At 47.7% G+C, this 19,931-nt stretch overlaps 1 protein-coding gene across 3 annotated transcripts in view; it reads right to left on the minus strand.

Annotated features, from left to right (window-relative positions):
• The window catches only part of LGI2 (leucine rich repeat LGI family member 2), a 30,705-nt gene extending 11,100 nt beyond the window's left edge, over nt 1–19,605 (minus strand). The window contains exons 1-6 of one of the 3 annotated variants that reach the window (XM_021100562.2): nt 19,262–19,605; nt 17,269–17,340; nt 15,082–15,153; nt 13,014–13,085; nt 6,998–7,069; nt 6,116–6,285 (exon numbers count right to left, since the gene is read on the minus strand). In XM_021100562.2, the coding sequence (XP_020956221.2) occupies nt 6,116–6,285; nt 6,998–7,069; nt 13,014–13,085; nt 15,082–15,153; nt 17,269–17,340; nt 19,262–19,461 (658 nt within the window). In that variant the 5' untranslated portion in view covers nt 19,462–19,605. The other 2 variants (XM_084971660.1, XM_084971661.1) reach the window with 2 other exon arrangements.
• Nucleotides 19,606–19,931: the final 326 nt, after the last annotated feature.

Genomic DNA, 19,931 nt, shown 5'->3' on the forward strand with positions numbered 1-19,931 from the left:
AAAAGATGCCACAAAGCAACACTGCTGTACCCATCAGGAAAATGACTCTGTGCATAAGGGCTGCGGTGGAGAAATTTGTTTGGGGAATGCTGTATTTGTAGCTCTCAGCATCGTCCCGGTAGTAGAGAAGACTAAAAGGGAACTCCCCAGAGGGCAAGCTGCGCTTCTGGAAACCAAGCCAAACTCTCCCGGAGGTCTCGGAGGTTTATAAATCCCACTATGTGGGGACGTTAGCCTGAGCCTGTTTATTGGTTACCAGTCCCGGAGCAGCGCTAAGTACCGCTCTGCCTAGGATCTGGACGGTACTCTTCAGCTCGGTAGACGTATTCGATTTTCCAGCAACTCATCCCATTTGAGCATGAGTTCTGCTCCTATACTTAGTGGTTAAGTTAATACCCATCACCCGTAGTGCTCTCCGGAGCCACAGTGACTCACTGTATGACTGGGTAGGGGACGTACAGTTCTCCCAAAGAACAGGGCTAGCATGCCCCTGAATGCAAGAACAGTTAGTGTGTGTGTGTCGGGGGCGGGGGGGGGAGTTTAGCTAGAGAACCAATGAAGAAAGAAGTTTTTTTTTTTTCCTTTTTGTCCTTTTAGGGCCACACTGGTGGCACATGAAGGTTCCCAGGCTAGGGGTCTAATCAGAGCTGTTGCTGCTGGCCTATGCCAGAGCCACAGCAATGCCAGATCCAAGCTGTGTCTGCGACCTACACCACAGCTCACGGCAACGCCAGATCCTTAACCCACTGAGCGAGGCCAGGGATTGAACCCACAACCTCATGGTTCCTAGTTGGATTCGTTCCCACTGCGCCATAATGGGAACTCCCCAGAAAGAAGTTTTTTTAAAAAAGGAAACACTAGGGAGTTCCCTGGTGGCCTAGCAGCTAAGGATCTGATGTTGCCATTGCCAGGGCTCAGGTTACTGCTGTGGCTCGAGTTCGATCCCCCGCCTGGGAACATCTCTACGCTGTGGTCGAATGAAGGGTGCGCGCAGGTGCAGGGAGAAGAGGGAGAAGCAAGAAGTGTCCAAGGGACAGTGGGGACAAGAGTGGGGGAGGTGCCCCTCCCCCTTCTGGGACATTCAGAAGAGCTGGGGCAGGTAAGACAGATGGACTTCTACCCCACTTGCATGGGGAGCTCCCAGGGCAAGAGCCTCAGGTACCCCAGGAGTCAAACGAGGGCAATGTCTGCTTCGAAGGATGCTGCAGAAACTGAGTGAGAGGGTGCAGATAAGTGTGGGCACCCAGCCTCGGCTATGGGAGTCCATCGGGAGTTTTATATAGGGAATGACGAATGACAGGCTGCAGCTGCCCGCCTGGAGACCTAGGGAAGAGTCCCCATGGCTCCTAGTCCCCCTCCTCTATCAAAACACCAGGAGGATTCGGTCAAAGACTTGAAACTGAAAAACTCCCTGGGGGCACAGGTGCCCCCCCCCCGCCCCCCATGCCCGCGCCCCTTGTGGCAGTCAGAAAGGGCTCAGGGGCTGCAAGAGGTGCCCATGGTCACATGTAGGTAAAGGCAAAAAAGGGAAACGGGAGCAGTCAGTCGCTGTCTGCTGTCTTTTCTGGAGGCTGAAGGGGACTCAGAGTAGCTGCATTCTTTTCATTACAGCTGAGGCGGCTCTAACCTCCTCCTACATCTCTGGTTGCCTCGTCTCATCCAAGTCTGCCCTGGGTTCCAGACACTCCTGTGATGCCTGTAATCCATCTCCTTGTTCTCACAGTCTCCTGACTAACTCTGAGTGCTGGAAAACACCAGCACTCGTGAGCATAAAAAGGCAGGCTGTCTAAGATACAGACCAAAAAGTCTGTTTTTTATTTAAAAAAACTCAAAAAAAACCAGAATGAAAGAGAGCTGCCAAAATAGAGAGCATTTTACAAATCTAGGCTTTAATGGTTCTATTTTCATTGATTTTCCCCAAACACTGGTTTCATAATATTTTCTATATTGCCTTTCTGGCACAGCATAGACTATTAAATCATGTGAATTATAAATCTAATTCTCTCCTTTTTATTTATTTATTTATTTTTTGGTTAAAGGGCCTCACCTGCAGCATATGGAAGCCACAGCAACACCGGACCCAACCTGCATCTGTAACCTATGCCACTGCTCGCAGCAACTCAGGATCCTTAACCCACTGAGCAAGGCCAGGGTTTGAACCCGCATCCTCGAAGACAACATCAGGCCCTTAACCCACTGAGCCACAACAGGACTCCTAAATCTAATTCTCAATAGAAGACCCCTTCTCCTCCTCACCTGCCCCTGCCCCCCCCAAAAAAAAGGAGGAAGAAGAGGAGGAAGGAAGCAGAGAAGAAAAAGATAAAACTATATGATTGATGAGTGCGTGGGGAAGGGGCTCGAGGAATTTAAACATCTTCCCCCATCCCCGTCTTAAGTTATCTTTCACAGACGGCAAAAGCACATTCATTGTGGAACAATCTCAAACGATACACAGATTGATATGACATCAATTTACTGCGTTAAAGTATTAATGGACTTCTCCGCATAAAGCACCGCCACTTCCATTCACTTTGGATTAAGTTCATGATGTCAGTGGGACGCTTAACAATTTAGGCCTTGCTCCCACTGGAATCAACAGATTTTTACATAGCTATTTATAGCACCTGCAGAAAATAAATTATACATGATGCCGATCCTATTGGGAGAGAAACTGCACATTAATGCATTATTTCTCTTTGCATTTTCATCAGCCCCGAAATAGGGGAGCTAACGGGACAATTAGGATGCAAAATTCACTCCCTCTAAGGGATTTAGTGAATTATCCACCTAACATGGGGAATCATGAGTAGGTAACAGGGATTTCTGAGGTAGTTAAAAATAGACTTGAAACAGAGGGTTATGCAGGCCTGTGATTAAACTGGAGAGCTGAAACCGGCCAGCGATGGCTTTGTGGTTTTAATTACGCCCCTGCGCTGAGGATCAAGGTGGTAATAGTACCCTCCCCTCCATGGGAAGAACAAGGTGAGACATCTACCTGAATAATTTACGCTCTTCCTAAAACCCTGAGCTAAGCGGCAAATGATGCGCTCAGAAAATCTGCTTCTTTTGAGTCTCACGTGAGGATGCGATAATGGAACCATGAGTCTCAGCCTTGGCTTGCCAACTTCCATCCACCCTCACGTATTTCCTCCACAGCCTTAAACAAACCTCCGAAGGATGAAGCTTGATCTGGGCAGGAGATAGGAACCCCCCAAACTCACAGTTTGTCGACCTAGTTCTCACAAGGCAGGGGGTAGGTTTGGGGACGGGTCACGACTTGATGGGACCATTTTTTTCATGATGGAAGAAGACGTGAGCTCACTGTTCCTGGGTCTTCAAGGGATAAAACAATCGCAAAGACAGACTCATTAGCTCCCTGTTAGCAGGGAGGAGGGCTGACTTTCTAAATTTTAGCAGGAAGCTTATTAGCAAAGATAAATATGTATGAGAGAATGCCCAAGTAGAAGGAGCTCCGAGATTCTGGAGCAGGGACAGATGCCTAGTTCCCAAGGCCCTCTATATCCCAAGCCATTTCTCTCCAAGACTGGCAAAGTGTTCACACGCTAGGGCCAGGTGTGAAGGGAACATTGAAAAAGCTGCTCACGTCAGCGTGGGGTCTAGAAGAGGCAGAGACGTGCCCCGGCGAGCTGTGGTTTCACATTCCCTATGGCACGACCTTCAAGGCCACCTTTTGGTGCAAACTCATTGACCATGACCTCTGATGGATGGCACTGCTCTACAATACAATAAATAACCGCCTCCTCAGTGGCCTCAGCTGGCTAAAGGGCCCCTGCCAATTACACAGCTGTATAAGCCCCTGTTCAGTGATGCAAGACAAGGTCTATAAGTCCTCAGGTTTCCTCTTGGAAAGGAACAGAACTTATCCACAAAGCTATCTAGAAATAATTTTTCCTTTGGGGTTTTGGCTTGTTTATCTGATTAGGGAAGAGCAGTACAGGACTAGCCTCAAGGTGATATTTTGTTCCTGGAGTTGTTTTGTCTTCTGAGTTTCTGTAACTATGTTCTGAGTTCACCTTCCTGCTGCTCCTACAGACACGCCTTGAGGCTTTGTAGGTATCAGCTCTCCGCCTGCATGGTGATTTTTATAAGTTTGGTAAGCAGGTCTCATACTGTGGATTGATTCCCCTCTCCTTTAAAATCTGGCTTTAGAAACTGTAAAAACGCCACCTAAGCCTTTCCTAGGGGGCTGCTCTCCTGCCCTCAATAAGATATGACAGTCGAGGCAGTTGGTGTTTTCAATTTTATCTTATAACCTGCAAGTGTAGAAGCTGAAACCTTGAGGCAGGCCCTGGAAAACAAAATCGAGCTATCTTCACATTGCTTTTCCTCAAAGTGGAATTCTCCTGTTGCTAATAGGTGTTACCTTACACGTCTACTTTGCCATTGGTTTTTGACTTACCTAGGGATCTCATTTTACAGGGAACTACAAAAAGCACTCTATAGATTTTAAAGTCCTGAACGTGTTATTAAATGTCCCGGCATTCCCGTTGTGGCCTAGCGGAAACAAACCCGACTAGTAACCATGAGGATGAGGGTTTGATCCCTGGCCTCATTCAGCAGGTTAAGGATCCGGTGTTGCTCTGAGGTACCACCTTACACCAGCCAGAATGGCCATCATCCAAAAGTCTACAAACGATAAGCGCTGGAGAGGGGGTGGAGAAAAAGGAACCCTAGTACACTGTTGGTGGGATTGTAAATTGGTGCAACCACTGTGGAAAGCAGTATGGAGATTCCTCAGAAAACTAAACATAGAACTACCATTTGATCCAGCAATCCCACTCCTGGGCATCTATCCAGAGAAAACCATGACTTGCAAAGACACATGTACTCCAATGTTCATTGCAGCACTATTTACAATAGCCAAAACATGGAAACAACCTAAATGTCCATCAACAGAGGAGTGGATCCAGAAGATGTGGTACATATACACAATGGAATATTACTTAGCCATTAAAAAGGACGAAATACTGGCATTTTTAGCAACATGGATGGACCTAGAAACTATCATGCTAAGTGAAGTCAGCCATACAATGAGACACCAACATCAAATGCTTTCACTGACATGTGGAAACTGAAAAAAGGACAGACTGAACTTCTTTGCAGAACAGATGCTGACTCACAGACATTGAAAAACTTAAGGTCTCCGGAGGAGACAGTTTAGGGGGTGGGGGGATGTGCCTGGACTGTGGGATAGAAATCCTGTGAAGTCAGATTGTTATGATCATTACACAACTATAGATGTGATAAATTCATTTGAGTAATAAAAAATTTTAAAAAAAAAGGATCTGGTGTTGCTGTGAGCTGTGGTATAGGTCACAGACAAGGCTTGGACCTGGCGTTGCTGTGGCTGTGGTGTAGGCTGGTAGCTGCAGCTCTAATTCGACCTCTAGCCTGGGAACCTCCATATGCTGCAGCTGTGGCTCTAAAAACTATAGCCAAAAAAAAAAAAAAAAAAAAAAATCCAATACATTGCTTAGTATCAATCAAGACAACAGTGATTTAGGCCTCTCTGCACTGGCTTTGTATGACACTTAGACTGATGTGAAAATGTTCTCATGCCAAACTCACTGGTCTCTACCTTTGACCTTTAAAAAAAAAAAAAAAACTTTAGAGAAATCTGAATTTTGTAAAGAATCAAAGAGAACTAATCAAAATGAAAGCCAGTGCAGTTAACAAAAATCCTTCCAAATTGGTGAGGTATTTTCCTTGCCACATCAATTCATTTCTTTGAGAATGCTTAAATTTTCCCTAAAATAATTTCGATAGAAAAATTTTACCCCTACGTTTCCCCACTCCCTGTTGACAATCTAAGATAAAAACAAAGCAGTTATTCTAAGTATCAAGACTGATGATAGAGGAGTTTCTATTGTGGCTCAGAGGTTATCAAACTCAACTAGCACCCATGAGGACTTGGGTTTGATCCCTGGTCTTGCTCAGTGGGTTAAGGATCTGACATTGCCGTGAGCTGTGGTGTAGGCTGGCAGCCACAGTTCCGATTGGACCCCTAGCCTGGGAACCTCCATATGCCTCGAGTGCAGCCCTAAAAAGACAAAAAGACCGAAAAAGAAAGACTGATGAGAGAGATTCTGAATACCTGTAGTTGTACATTCATAGTCAAAGCTGGTTACATCATTGAGCTTCTTTTCCTGATATTCTGGTGGGCCAATGCACAGGACATCAGAAACAGTGGAATTTGTCATCTTCAACCACAGGTACAACCACTTGGCTTTGCAGTCGCATTCAAACTTATTGCCCCTTAAATCTCTGAAAAATGAAACAAATGCATACACAGAGAAATAGACATGCTGCAAATGGTTGGGCAGTAATATGAAACTCCAGAATTCTTAACATCCTGATGGGCTTAATACTGCCCCAAAATGGAATTTTTAAAAAATGTTTGTATTTAATGTATCCTATGTCTTGCAGTTATTGCCGACTTTAATGCTTTTCGGCACCCGTGATTTTAACCGCATAGCGCACGGAGAGCGCTCAGAGAGCTCAACCTTTCTTCGAACCCTCTTGAAAGTGTCACCATGCCAATGTGGAAATGGGGAAGGGGCAACAGAAAAACACCGCCCAGCGCAGGTTCTCCTGAGCAAAAACAGGACATTATAGGAAGACGGTTTTCACAAACACAATCGAAATTTTAAGATCCCACGAAGAAGTAACAAACACTAGAAGATAATGCAGCCGGATATGCTATTGCGATCCAGGAGAAAGGAGACGCACTCCCAACCCCACCCCACCTCGCCCGGTGCAGCATCCCGAATTTCCATTGGCCTGATGCTAACGAGCATGTTCCAAAGTGGCAAAGTCAAACACAATATAAGCTATATGCTGTTTGTCAGTTTTCGCTACTTTGTCAGAGAGTTATTTTATTTTATTTTATTTTTTAGCTACAACATTTTAAAAAATGCAGCATGGGGGAGAGGAGATTTCCAGACAAGCACACATCAATTTCATATTCATTACTTACAGTTCAATCAGAGAGTCTAAATCACTGAAGACGTCCCTGGGGAGTGCTTTTATGTGGTTGTTGGCCAAAGACCTAGAACAAGAAAGTCACATTTTAATGTGGTCATTATCCTCATGCCCTGTCATTCCCAAGTCCCTTAAACAAAGCGAGTGATTTAAAACTGAGCTCTAAGCCTCTTCAGGAGAACGTGGTTCGATTTCTGGCTTTGGTCATCAATACTGAGACAAAGAAATGAGTTTAGGTATACATACAAAGATAACATTACAGATGCTGAAGGATGCAGTGTAAGCTTTTGTTTTGTTTTTAAAGCAAGCATTTATTAAGCTCTTGATATACATTAGTTAAACCTCAGATGGCATGCTCATGTTTCTCAGAATAAAAGCCCAAATCCCTCCGATGGTGCTCAGGACCCTCTATGGTCTAGTTCCCTCCATCCCCGCTTCCCTGTGGGGCCGAATCTCTGACTACTCAGATCGCCCACCCTGGTCCCCTTGCCGTTCCCCACATTCCCAGCTCTGAACTTGATGTTCATTTGCCTGAACGCTGTCCCCCTAGGTATCCGCAGGGCTCGTGCGTCACCTCCTGTAGGTCCATCCTCCACTCCACCACCTTCCCTGACCTCCACACAATCCCCTTCCGTGCTCTGTGGACCCTCACTGCACAGCTGTCACTTAGCATATACCATGTATACGAATTACCTATTTCTTCACTGGCTGTGTTTTCTCCCTCTACGTAGGCAACACAGAGACAGATTTCTGTCCACATCTGCTCCCTTACATCTATAACAATGCCTGGCACACACTGGGTACTTCATAAGTAGGTTTTTTTTTGTTTGTTTGTTTGTTTTGCTTTTTAGGGCTAAGCCCACGGCATGTGCAGGTTCCCAGGCTAGGGGTCTAATACAGAGCTACAGCTGCTGGCCTACACCACAGCCACAGCAACTCGGGATCTGAGCTGCATCTGCAACCTACACCACAGGTCACAGCAACGCCGGATCCTTAACCCACTGAGCAAGGCCGGGGATCAATCCTGAATCCTCATGGCTACGAATCGGATTCATTTCTGCTGTGCCACAATGGAACTCCTTAGTAAGTCTTTAAATAAATGATTTCAGCACTAAAATGAGCATGACAGACAGATGTACAGTCCTGTCCCAGGAAGTTGCCTAATGGTGCATCTCGGTCCATGTTATTACTTGTGACTATAGAAAAAGGACTCAGTAAATGCTCTTTTACATAAAAAAAATCTCAGCTCTAACCCTAAGGATAATATAAAATCTCAGTGAACCATGATGTTTAGGGAATGACTATCATCAATTTCATTTTTTTCATTAATGAAGGCTGCTGAGCCACTTTGCATTCTTGCTCTTAGTGCTGACGATCTTTCTAAAATGTCCTAACTGACTCCCCATCTCCAGGAAGGAGACTTGAACAAACATCATCAACGCCTTCTCTGATGATTCAGGCTTAGGCAGTGCCCTGTCAGCATCCTGCTGGAGATGCGTGTCCACGGGGCTGGGCTATTGAGGTAGAAAGATGGTAGGTGTTGAAATGATGTACATCCAGGCTGACGTCCCCGGCATCGCGCCGTAATGTGAGCCAGCCAGAAAACTGATGCTCACTTTTATTTTCTTTCACACATTTGAGTAAACATATAAATGATCATCAACACATAGACGACGCAACACCAACCTCTTTAAAAATATACACGAAATTCGTTGTGGCATCATAATGACCCATCCCAGATGTAGGAATGAAAGAGTATTTGTCCTTAAAACCAGCTAGCTTAGAAAGCCCTGTGCCCACTTTTAATCCAGTCTTTACTGCATAATAACAACAGAATGTGGGGAGATGTATAGTTTCTGAATTACATCTCTTCCTATCCAGGTAACCACAAATGGATTAAAATACAATTCCATGTATTATTTCACCTTTCTTTCTTAAATGATGTTTTGGTACATTCGAAAAATTGGAGTTCCCGTTGTGGCACAGTGGAAACGAATCCAACTAGGAACCATGGGGTCGTGCGTTCGATCCCTGGCCTTGATCAGTGGGTTAAGGATCCAGCATTGCCATGAGCTGTGGTGTAGGTCGCAGATGCAGCTCAAATCTGATGTTGCTATGGCTGTGGCATAGGCCAGTAGCTTTAGCTCTGATTGGACCCCTAGCCTGGGAACCTTCACATGCCACGAGTGTGGCCCTAAAAAAGCAAAAATGAAAAAAAATAAATAAAAATGTTAGGAAATAGGCTGAATAGCCTATAGATTGAAATCATAACTATAGACCCTAGACTATTGACTATAGACTATAATCAGATTGAACATTCTCTAGAAGTCGCTTTTTTTTTTTTTTTTTGGTCTCTTTTGTCTTTTTTTTTTTTTTAGGGCTACACTCACAGCATATGGAGGTTCCCAGACTAGGGGTCTAATCAGAGCTATGGCTGCCGGCCTACACCACAGCCACAGCAACTCGGGATCCAAGTTGCGTCTTCTACCTACGCCACAGCTCATGGCAACATCGGATCCTTAACCCACTGAGCGAGGCCAGGGATCACACCCGCAACCTCATGGTTCCTAGTCGGATTCGTTTCTGCTGAGCCACGACGGGAACTCCTAGGAGTCGCTTTTTGAAATTTAAAAAAGAGATAGTTGTTTTGATTTTTTTTCGGGTTGCGGGTTGTTGGTTTCTGGAAACTAGAGTACATTTTTTAGCTAATTGAAGGTTAATAGTTCAGCTAAACATTTTCAGTGACTTGGACTGCACGGTGCTGAAGTGATAAGCGTATGTAGTGGTCAAGGCCAAAAAGAGCAGAGTATTTAGCAACTGTTCCAAATGTTCAATTTAGATTCCAAAAAGCTGAATGATGCAGATGGACTAGCCACCCCCACTCCTGCAGTGCCTAACCTCTCCCCCTCCACTTCACTTCGTCTACAAATTCATGGCACTGACTTCATTTCTAAAACTACTTAACAGCAACCTGTCCCCTGGGCTTGACGGGACCGCTGGAAAACAAACGGCCTAGATTTTAGTTACAGATTGGCTCTGCTCCTTCAGTGCTTTGCAATCTGATCTGGGTTTCTTTACATACGTGAGTCTGCAGGTGCTGGAAAAGTTCACAAAAGATAAAAATCAGATCCTTAAGCAAATACCAGACAGTCCCTTTGTTAAGAATAGCGTTAAGAGAGCCGATGCGTTCTTTTTGCTTAGAAGTTTACCCAAAAGGGGGGCTGGGCTGGGCTGGGAGGGGCCCTTCATTCTTTAAAAAGTGCAGTAAATGCTTTCAGGACAAAAGACACCTCCAGCCTAGAGGAGTCCACTTTAAAAGAATGTACACAGGTATGTGTGACTGGGTCACCTCGCCGTGCAGTAGAAAATTGACAGAAAATTGACAGAACACTGTAAATCAGCTATAATGGAAAAAATAAAAATCACTTTAAAAAATAAATACATAAACAGATAAAATAAAAGTCTTAAGACTTGCCCTGAAGTAGAGTCCAGAGGGAAAATCCAGCTTAGCAACTCATTCGTCCCCCCAGCGAATCGGATACCAGTCAATGGCCTTCCCTCGAGGCTGGGGGAAGAGCTGAGCGGAAAGGAAGATGTGTGGGGGCCCTGCCCTCAGGGGGGCCCGGTAGGCTTGCCCGTGAGATGCTAAGTCACGCCAGACAGGCTCAGATCTCCTCTATGCATCAGAAGATGTGCTTGCTCTAGACCCAAGCAGAGGACTCCCTTGTTCCCTCTGTTTGTGCCCCTGTGTGTCACACAGACAAGAAGGTGCTTCAGAGTTCCCGTTGTGGCTCAGCGGAAATGAATCTGACCAGGAACCATCAGGTTGGGGGTTTGATCCCTGGCCTGGCTCAGTGGGTTAAGGACCTGGTGTTGCCGTGAGCTGTAGTGTAGGGTGCAGACACGGCTTGGAGCCTGCACTGCTGTGGCTGTGGTGTAGGCAGGTGGCTGAGCTCCGGTTCGACCCTGAGGCTGGGAACCTCCATATGATGCCAGTGTGGCCCTCAAAAAGCAAAAAAAAAAAAAAAAAAAAAAAATGGAAAGAAAGAAAGAAGAAGAAAGTACCTCTTAGACATATGCACACATATTGTAGTGCAGAGCATATGTTAACATGGGCGAATATACAAGCACACACACACACACACAAAAAGTTATGTACACACAGGAACAGAAGTCCATGCCACCAAGGGCCCACATGCATAAAGATGTGCAAATATATGTACACAATACCTGCATACTCACACACCTGTTTCCAGAGCAAGGACCCACAGCCAAATGGTCAAATGAAAGTTGACATCTGGGTGAACTCAACGGGTCACACAGGCTTTGCTTAGGCTCCTAAGCTGCCCAGAGCCTTTGCTCAAGAACAAAGCCCCTCATTCTTGACTTCCGGGAACCTCATTTGTCTGGCCACAGCTGTCCCTCTCCAGACACCCACAGCTGTCTTCCTAGCAGACCCCGTCTAGCCACCCAAGCTGCCACGGCTACTCTGCTGCGCTGGGAGAAACTTGAGACCTGTTTATGAGCAGCGGGAGGGAAGGATGCTCTTGTCACGAATGATGATGATGACGACGACGACGATGGCAATGCCAACCAGATCTTGGGCATTTACCACAGATGATGGTCCCATTGCTCTGCAGGCAAGCGTTAACCCACGATGGGCAGCAACTTTATGGGGTCAGTAGAATCAGCTCCGTTTATAAGGATGAGAAAAGTGAGGCTCGAAAAAGGCCAAGGAATAGTAACAGATGGCAGCCTTGAGATTTGCACCCAAGTCTCTGTGACTCGAAGCCCACTGTCTCAGCCTCTACAAGAACGTGGGGGATTTGGCATCTAGGTTGAATGTGAAAAAACAGTCCAGATTGTTCTAGGAAAGCAAGAACCCCTGGAGGAATACTGCCAAGAAACATCTGCCCCAGTCCAGGATGGACTGTGCTACTCCAGATGTCTGGGCCCCACTTCCACTCCCTCTTCCCCTCACTCTGTGAGCAGTAACTCAGGCAGGACCTCTGACTGGTAGATTCCAGAATCAAGGGCCCAGTGAGCCTGCTGACAGATACCTCTGCTTCTCTCAGGGTCCAGCATGAATGATTATCACCTTAGATGCCGTATGGGTTCCAATTACACACGCTGAAGGTACTGCTCTCCTGCAGGGTAACCCCATTCAAAGCCCCCTAATTTCCCCCATTTTCTTTCTACCACAGACAAGCGGACTGTGAGATGGGACACGTTCTCCTACTTAACACAACACATCTATCATGCAAATGGGACTTGGTTCCTGGCTAATAAATTGCTCCTACCAAGACAAAGACTCTGTTTACATTTTCATAAGCACGGCCACTAGTTTCCTAGTCTCCTAAATTTGCGAAGTGTGTGTGCTTGCTTCACCCGATATGCCAATTCAAATTGATTGGTTTCATTTTTTTTTTTTCTCCAGAAAGCTATTAAAGAACGCAGAGAGCTTAGCATAAGCCACAGATTAATCCAACCTAAAAGAAAAAGCGATTTGCATTCAAATTAGAGGAACCCCCCCCCAAAAAATGTCTCTATCCTGCTTCATCCTGATGTGGCTCCTCTGTTCAACATTCTTCAAGGAGTCAGGTAAGCCTCAGTCACAAATCCGTAAAATGGGGACTCAGGTTATATATATACACACGAGATAAAGTAGGTGCACTAAGTGCTCAGCCCTGGGCCTGGCACGTGGTCGGGGGTCTGGTATCATTTCCCGCCCTCTCCTCCATCACAGCCGGGAGCGAGCCTTGCTTCTCACGCAGTCATGTGGACGGAACCGGCGATTCGGGAGGATGGAAGAGATAAGAAACTCAAGTATGCGAGTGATCACAACGGGCTGGTGTCTGATCAACCGTACAGAACCTCCCGGACACCCTGGAGATGAGCTTCCTTCAGAGGATTATTACAACGTGGACAAAACAGTTCAAGAGAGAGAGAGGCACCAGAAAGTGGCCCTCGCCCTACCCCTGAAAGGACTTAACATTTTTCACAGGACTTACAGGTGGGTCAGGTCACGAAGGCCACGGAAGGCGTTTCTGGAGATGGTTTCTATTTTGTTCCCTTCGATGAACCTAAGGAGAACGGGCGTATCAGTAAACTGAATTTTTGCTGGTTAATATCTCAAAAAAATGCTATCAGGATGCCTTCAGAATGAAATCTAAAGCATTCATGAAGTTCAGAAATTCATCTCTGAAGACTGATCACACCAGATTCCAAGTGGGAGTTCTGTGCGTGTGTGCGTGTGTGCGTGTGCGCACGCGCACGCACAGGAGCGCAGGCACGCACGTGTACGTTCTGCACGCCTTCCAGAAGCAACAGAGACGTCTTCAAAGTCAGAGTTGGGTAAAAACATCTGGGGGAAATAAAAAAGAAGAAAGCACTATACAAAGGCAAGAAATTCTCAAATTCCGCAAGACCGGAATGCTGATGGACAGCTTCCCCCGCCAACCGTCTTGCATTTCACAGAGCTCGGCTACTCGGACTTCTGCTAATGTCAGGGTCCCTTCTGACATACTAGAGGAGCGGAGACCATCTACATAGTAGAGCCTTTGCCCAGGGAGAAAGCCATTTAGCTTGGCATCTGTCATGCTTGGGTTCATCATGTCCTACACAGTGTCAGCAGGTGACAAGGCAGGGCTACTCTCAGGATCTCCAGGCCACTCGGACATAGAAAGTAGAAGGCAGATGAACACGGGCCAAACTTCTTTCTCTGTGTTAAAACGTCTCAGGGCTTGCACTGGGACCTTGCAATAATAATTCCAGGTGCTTGACGCCTTTGTGGGAAATACTCGAAGTGAAGACACTGTGACTATTCCCTGGGGCCACAGAGAACTAGACCTTAGTTTAGGGCACATTCTTCATTGAATGTAAGAGGGTCTCTGATGAAATGGTGCAAGGGCAGGGCTTTGCAACACGATGCTCTTGGTGCAACAATTCTTGATTCTTACGTGGAGAACTCTATGCTGCCTGGTTTTTTGTTTGTACGTTTTTTCAAAATCAGGGGTCTATTCAGTAATAGATTTCAGTATAAACTGATAAGTGAACTTCCTCCTCAATAACCCTGACAGGAATGGTTCGAAAAAGAACGGCTAGCTCTGTGTTCACCACCTCTATCAGCTGTTTATGTGCATGGACAGAACCTAGTTAGACATAGCACTTCAGCCCTAGCTTCCCGGGTTACCTTAACTGTCAAGTAGTACGGAGAGTATACATATTATTTGTCCTTTGGAGAAAGAATTCCTCCAGAGACATCTTTCCTAAGGACAGAAAATCAGCAGAGAGCTTTCTTAGACCCAGGATGTGCTTAGAATTCAAATATCTACCTGTTAACCTCAGATAAGAAAGTAGAGAGATGAGGCTTTAAAAATCCCTCTGAATGCTAAGTAAGGAAATTCCAACTGATAGCAGGATTAGCATTATTACAAAGTTACAAAAGACAAGGATGCAAGAACTTAAGGGGAAAAAAAAACTATAGGAAAGTGGGAAGTGGCAGAATCAGAGCCTGGGTGAAGCTCCTTGCGGGTGGGGGAAAAAACCCTGCCATCTGAAAAGAGAAAAAGAACCTTTATTTTAAAGGAGAAAAAAATAAAATTAGACCCTCAGCAGCAGCTCACAGGAGATACTGCAAATGAGATATAGGACGGCTGAATTAAAAACGTGAAGCTGTATCCCCATTTAAAGAGACTTTCTTAAAAATAAGTAACCCTCAGAATCCTTCGGCTTTATTTCTGGCTGATCAGCAAATCCACGCCTAGTTTTTGAGAGGTAAAAATATCCAACGCAATTTCCAATTGTGCTTACGACATGACAAATTAAATGTCAGCCGAGAATGACTGAATATCTTTCCTTCTTTGTTTCCTTTCCCCCTCTTTGTCTCCAGCCTCCTCCTGCCCCAGCATGTTTATACACAAGTAAACTATAAAAGGTCAGGGCTGAAAAGAGAATGGGGTTTTCTGAATTTTCTCCACTCCTAAGCTCGCCAAGGAGATGCTGCTCCAGCTTGGAAAGCAAGATAGCCATTCAGAGACACACCAAGTGCTCAGCAAATAGACAAAGCACAACACTTACAGATATTCGAGGTGGAAAAGTCCAGCAAAAGCATCATCCCGGATGACTGTGAACGAGTTAGAATTCAGCAATCTGAAAATAAGGACAGATTTCCAGGCAGAAGCGTAAAACTAGAGTCACGTACTAAGGCCCTTTGTTTCCCTTGTTCTGTTCTGACCCAGGGGCAAATGTGGGCTCTGTTCAGTCCAAAACTGGCCCATTTAGTGTAGAACTTGACTCACAGACACTGAGGGATAACGGCAGGTGGATTCCCTTTGACTCCCACCTTTCTTCCTGCATGACTCCCACCTTTCTTCCTGTGGGACTCAGTAGACTTGACTTGAGGGCTGTTATTTCAAAACATCCTGCTACTCAGCACAGGTAAACGAGCAGTACATGCTTTATGACCAGCAAGCAATCATGGAATTAGAAATCTGAAGGACCTAATCCAACCCTATTTTGAGAAAAATTTGAGTTCACAGAAGTTAAGGGACTTGATCAAAGTCACACAGCTGAGACCTGCCCCAAATCCTTCCTACCATATGATACATGAGAAATAATAATAAAAAAAGTTTGAGAAACCTTCAGAAGACTCTTTCTTAACCACATAGTTTTTTGTGAGTCACCACATAAGTCTATTTGATAAAAGTTTATATAACCTAGAGAGTCACTGCTTACATCTATTTGGTAAAATACCTAAAACTGTATGTCTATCATATGAAAAAGAATATTTTAATACAGCTCTGATTTCTAAGGAATTACAGATTTTTAAATGGTAGTACAATGTCATCAGTAGGTGCACGACATTTTTAAAACCAAAAATATCCACATTAGGTTTCTTTAGGCTGAGTGGTGAGCTCCTATATCCATTTCTCCATATTTTCCTGCAGGATGATGCTCGTTTTAATTTTGAGATCCTGTCCAAGTTAAGAAACTGAAAGAAATAAAGAGAAGGAGCTATGTACTCCTGACTTTGCCTGTCATTGATCTGCTTTTGAAAACTGCATTTCGGATATTGCTTTTCATCAATAAACAGGAACTGACCTGGGCTACAAGGCATGAAAGCTGGGATGCAGAGCAGTTCATGAGTGTGGGCTTTGGGCCCTGGTTAGAGTTCTGGCTGGGATTCGGGGCAAGTTACTTCCCGGAGTTTCAGTTTTCTCATCGGTCAAATGGGAAAAGGAAAATACCCTTTTCTTAGGGACTCTATGATTAAATAGAATTTTGCATATAAAGGCATAATATGCTGCCCACAGGTCAACCGGAAATACTCCTATTTCTGTAATAACATTAAGAGTTTAAAGTGGAGGAGTTCCCATTATGGCACAGCAGGAACCAATCTGGCTAGCATCCATGAGGATGTGGGTTGGATCCCTGGCCTCGCTCAGTGGGTTGGGGATCCGGCGTTGCCATGAGCTGCCGTGTAGGTCACAGACGTGGCTCAGATCCCGCCTTGCTGTGGCTGTGGTGTAGGCCAGCAGCTGTAGCTCAGATTAGACCCCTAGCCTAGGGACTTCTTTATGCCTTGGGTGTGGGTCTAAAAAGCAAAAAAAAAAAAAAAAAAAAAAAAAAAGAGTTTAAAGTGGAGCTTCTTTTTTTTTTAAGTGAGGTGTTTGAGAAATGGTTCACTTAGGTGACACTTGGGTCACAATTCCATGTACCCATGTTCCCCAGTTGGTGGATACAGGCGATCTACATCATGGCACCTACAATCATGTTCCTGAAGAAAACAACTTGCCTAAAGAGGGAAAGGATGCTGAGCAAAGAGCCTGGGGACTCGGCTCAGTGGGAACATGCTGGGGTAAGTTCACATGAAGAGCCAAGAGTTCCCACTGTGGCTCAGCAGTAATGAGCCCAAATAGTATACATGAGGTTGTGAGTTTGATCCCTGGCCTCGCTCAATGGTTTAAGGATCTGGTGTTTCCGTGAGCTGTGGTGCAGGTCGCAGAAGCGGCTTGGATCCAGTGTTGCTGTGGCTGGCAGCTGTAGCTCCAATTTGACCCCTGGCCTGGGAACCTCCATATGCTGCAGGTGAGGCCATTAAAATAAACATAAAGTAAAATAAAACCAAAAAACATGAAGAGCAGCCATGGTTCACTCGTGGGACTCAAGTATCTTAGGAAGGACCGATACCAAAGAGGCAGAGATGGCTCCCCCCAGGACTGCACCTCCAGGGCCCGGTTTCCAGAGGGGACCTCCCATACTCACAGCAGCTGCAGGGAAGGCAGATGAGAAAACATTCGGTCCTTGATTTCCGAGAAGGTTCCATTTACCAGGCTCCTACAGGCAAGAGAGGAAGAAGACAAGTTCGAGGTCGCTTTGCGGAAGGGCCTGCCAGGACGGGCGAGAGGCCTTATCCTCCACCTGTGCTTCAGACTCCTCCACTCAGGAATGAGGCTCCCGACAGGCAACCAGGGGCTTCTGGCGGGGTGAAAATGAGGGGAGTTGAGCCATTTTCCGGTGAACTGGATCAGCATGAAAACTGGGCTGAAGAACAGAAACCTTTAGCATCAGTCTAGCTCTTCCCATCGATGTAATTTACCTCGGTCGGTTTAAATCACCTCCTTCCCTTAACTACAGGAGGGCCTAGCTCAGGATGGATGATTGCTTCACCTCTGCCCATGATTCTGTTTGTGTAGACACAGCATTAATGTTGGCCGACGAAACTCCAGGGGAGGATTAAGCAGCCCCCTTGGGAGCACATCTCTGCAAGTCACTCAGAGCACTTCTGATTAAATGCACCGTGAAAGCCTTGGGGAAAAACTCAGAGACACCTGAACTTGAATGTGCAGCGGGAGGCACTGCCATCTGCCAGATGAACCGTCAATCAAGGGGCTCGACGACTTTAGCCACCAGGTCCCCTAGTCTTTCTGGCCACAGGAGGATCTCGATCCATCATTTCAGAATTATTCCAGTTAAGATGCAGATCAGTTAAGAAGCTGCAGGTCTAAAGGATTTAACCAGGGCAATTCTTGTTTCTGGAATCCTCCATGTCACCCAACTTAGCAATATCGGGAATCAAACAGGCCCTCTGTTCCTGCCTGGCCAGACTCTCCTGACTTCCTATAAATGCAAACAGGGAGCCCTCCACTCCTGGGTCCAGACCCTAGCACTCTGCCTGGAGTGGGAAGCTGGGAAGTGGAGCGGAAGAGAAGAAGCCCTGAGTGTGAGCAACTTGCCCCCAGGGATATCCTGCCTCTGCGACTGAGTGGACATCACCTGAACACCTTGGCCTGGAACAGGAGAGACAGTTCAGCAGGAAACATTTCCCAGCAGTCATGATATAGTCCCATAGCCCCTTCCACAGCCATTAGGAGGGCTGGTCATGTGACTTGGGCGGCTGTAAGAGGCCAGGTTGAAAGCATCCCCCAGTAGGTGGATAAATAATGGGAAGCCTTCTCCTGCCCCTTCCTCCAGCACCAAATAAGCAGTCAGCATAATACGTGCTGGGCAGTGGGGACAAACAGCCCTTGTGAACTCAGGGCAAGAAGCGAGTCTGACCCCCAGCACTTGCCCGCTGAGCTGGCCACTCCATATGCCCCAAGCGTTGCCAAACCCTCTGTGCTTCCCTCTCCCAGGCCACACCGGGCGGCATCTCCACTTCCAGAGGCTACATGCCTTTTCCCAGGTTCTGCCCAGCCTGCAGTGTGGACAGGTCCAGAGGAGGCCACGGTGTAAACCACAGCCCCAGACCTCGAGTGGGACAGGGAGGCCTCACCCCTCCCCACTCCGCAATCACTCCCTTCACGCTGCGCTGCATACATACGCCCCTGCACAACCACCAGCAGCCCCGACACACACACCCCCTCAAACTTTAATGCACCCCAGAATCACCTAGGGACGCCGAGTGCAGACTCCAAGGCTCCACTCCAGACCCTGCCACATTCAGCGCGGGCCCCGGACTCTGCATTGGCACAATCTCCCCCAGGTGCGTCTGATGCAGGTGGCCCGCGGGCCAGACTCAGAAACACTGCCACGGGGACTTGCCTGGCTTCGCAGTCTCTGGGTCTCCGGCTCCCTTCATCCCCTCCAGGGCCCGAGACTCCACCCATGTCCCACAGCGCGCCCCAACCCAAACGCAAAGAGGCCGGCAAGTGGGGTCAGGGTCGCGCCGTCCCGGCGCCAGAGGCAACTCCCAGGTGGCGGCGGGCGCAGGGTGGGGCAGGACGGGGCGGGGGCTGGCGGGGTCCCACTCACTCACAGGGAGCTGATGTCGCCCGGCACGATCCTGGGCACCCAGGAAGAGCCCACGCAGATGATGGACTCCTTGGTACAGCTGCAAGTGGCGGGGCAGCGCGCCAGCCGCCTCACCTGCGCGCTCGGCGGGATCAGGCACGCGGCGCCCAGCAGCAGCAGCAGCAGCAGCCCCGGCACCCCGCCGCCGCCCCTCTGCAGCGCCATGCCAGGTCCCCGATCCCCGCCCCGGCCCCGACCCCCGCCGCCGCGCCGCGCGCTCGGACCCTGCGCCGCTGCAGACGCGGGCGCCGCTCCCTGCTCCGCCGCCGCTGCCGCCGCTGCTGGCGAGGACTAGGGCGCCGCGGGTGTGGGAGGCCGAGCCGCAGCCGAGCAGCATGCTGGCCGCCACCCCCACTCGGAGCCCCCCCACCCGCGCCCGGGCTGCTGGGCGGCCGCCGCCGCTGCGCCCGCCGCACCCGCGCCCGCCTGACATCAGCACCCGCGCCCGCAGCCCGCTCTGGCCAATGACTAATGCGGGGCGGGCGCCCGCTCGGCGGGGGAGGGGGCCTCGCGCCACCCCCGCCGCGCCCCGCTGGCCCTCGGGGCCTCCGGACCCGCCCGGCCGCCGCCCCCTCTCGGACCCAACCGGACTCCCCCTGGGAGCTGCGGAGAGAGGAAAAAGTTGGGTGACCTTG

This window comes from Sus scrofa, chromosome 8 (genome assembly GCF_054392235.1).
Source record: "Sus scrofa isolate SSC_HxYL_T2T_F1_AM1 chromosome 8, Sscrofa_HxYL_maternal_Yorkshire_Landrace_v2.0, whole genome shotgun sequence".
Classification (NCBI taxonomy): domain Eukaryota; kingdom Metazoa; phylum Chordata; class Mammalia; order Artiodactyla; family Suidae; genus Sus; species Sus scrofa.